This window comes from Oratosquilla oratoria, chromosome 6 (genome assembly GCF_046742065.1).
Source record: "Oratosquilla oratoria isolate Oo_2021 chromosome 6, ASM4674206v1, whole genome shotgun sequence".
Lineage (NCBI taxonomy): Eukaryota > Metazoa > Arthropoda > Malacostraca > Stomatopoda > Squillidae > Oratosquilla > Oratosquilla oratoria.
In genome coordinates this window covers 48,343,752-48,345,389 of record NC_134782.1, presented here as the reverse complement: position 1 = coordinate 48,345,389, position 1,638 = coordinate 48,343,752, and the positions used below count along the sequence as shown (strand labels likewise).

Sequence of the window (1,638 nt, the reverse complement as noted above, 5' to 3'; positions counted from 1 at the left end):
TTTTGTCCTCCTCCTCTTTTGTCCTCCTCCTCTTTTGTCCTCCTCCTCTTTTGTCCTCCTCCTCTTTTGTCCTCCTCCTCTTTTGTCCTCCTCTTTTGTCCTCCTCCTCTTTTGTCCTCCTCCTCTTTTGTCCTCCTCCTCTTTTGTCCTCCTCTTTTGTCCTCCTCCTCTTTTGTCCTCCTCCTCTTTTGTCCTCCTCCTCCTCCTCCTCCTCTTTTGTCCTTCTCCTCCTCCTCTTTTGTCCTCCTCCTCCTCTTTTGTCCTCCTCCTCCTCCTATTTTGTCCTCCTCCTCCTCCTCTTTTGTCCTCCTCCTCCTCCTCTTTTGTCCTCCTCCTCCTCCTCTTTTGTCCTCCTCCTCCTCCTCTTTTGTCCTCCTCCTCCTCCTCTTTTGTCCTCCTCCTCCTCCTCCTCCTCTTTGGTCCTCCTCCTCCTCCTCCTTTTGTTTTGTTTTCCTCACCCTCCTCGTGTATTCCATCCCTCCCTCCCCATTTTGTTCTTCCTTTTCCTCTTCTTGGTCTGTCCTCTCCCCGACCTTCATGCCCTCCTCCACCGCCCCCACCTCCTCCTCTTCGCCCTCCTCATCTTCATCTTCTTGCTTGGCCTCCTCCACCACCTCCGCGTTATCCAATCCTCCTCCTCCTCCTCTTCTTGCCTCGTCTCCTCCACCACCCCCGTGTCCTCTAACCCTCCTCCGCCTCCTCCTCCTCCTCCTCCTCCTCCTCCTCCTCCTCCTCCTCCTCCTCCTCCTCCTCCTCCTCCTCCTCCTCCTCCTCCTCCTGGAGCTTTCATCCGTCGTTCATCTCAGTGCCTGTGTAGACTTTGTCCAGCGCGGGCAACTCGAGCAAGAGCGAGGCGAGGCGAAGCGAAACGAGGCGGTGCGACGCGAGGCTCTCGCTGCTCTGGGCTGGCGAGCGAGCGAGTGGGCCACACAAAGTTAGTCGTCCCCCGCGGGTCTGTGTGACTTGGCATCGAATCCGGAGTTTAAAGAGAGGGGGCGCGGGGACCAAGGGACGTCTCTCCTCAGACGAGAGTAGAAGCCTGGACAAACCGAGTTTCTTTTTCTTCTTTTACTTCTTCTTCTTCTTCTTCCTCTTCTTCTTCTTCTTCTTCTTCTTCTTCTTTTTCTTGTTCTTGTTCTTCTTTTACTTTTTCTTCTTCTTCTTCTTTTTCTTCTTCTTCTTCTTCTTCTTCTTCTTCTTCTTCTTCTTCTTCTTCTTCTTCTTCATCTTCTTCATCTTCTTCATCTTCTTCTTCTTCTTTTTCTTCTACTTTTTTTCTTCTTTTTCTTCTTCTTCTTCCTCTTCTTCTTCTTCTTCTTCTTTTTCTTCTTCTTCTTCTTCTTCTTCTTCTTCTTTTTCGTGATATCTCGCCTCCCGTCCCCCGCGTGCTCTAGAATGGGCAAAGGTGTTGTTTAGATGACTTTCGACGGGAGCTGTTTTCCTCGTGTGAAAGAAATTATCTGGTGGCACCGGTGCAAGCGTCTTCGAGCGGGAATTTTTAAACGTCGTCGGCAACATGCTGGGATCTCTCAAAGGTAAACACACAAAAGAGAACTAAAATAAAATAAACATATAAACACAACTTCGTACGCTTTTAAGAAAAAAACACAACATCTCTCAAAGGTAAACACACAAAAG

The 1,638-nt window shown here is 49.6% G+C and overlaps 1 protein-coding gene across 2 annotated transcripts in view; it reads left to right on the top strand.

Moving 5' to 3' along the window:
* Positions 1 to 1,356: 1,356 nt before the first annotated feature.
* Positions 1,357 to 1,638, top strand: part of LOC143026474 (cholecystokinin receptor type A) — a 378,183-nt gene continuing 377,901 nt past the window's right edge. The window contains exon 1 of one of the 2 annotated variants that reach the window (XM_076186920.1): positions 1,357 to 1,535. In XM_076186920.1, the coding sequence (XP_076043035.1) occupies positions 1,417 to 1,535 (119 nt within the window). In that variant the 5' untranslated portion in view covers positions 1,357 to 1,416. The remainder of the gene's footprint in view (positions 1,536 to 1,638) is intronic. The other variant, XM_076186921.1, reaches the window with a different exon arrangement.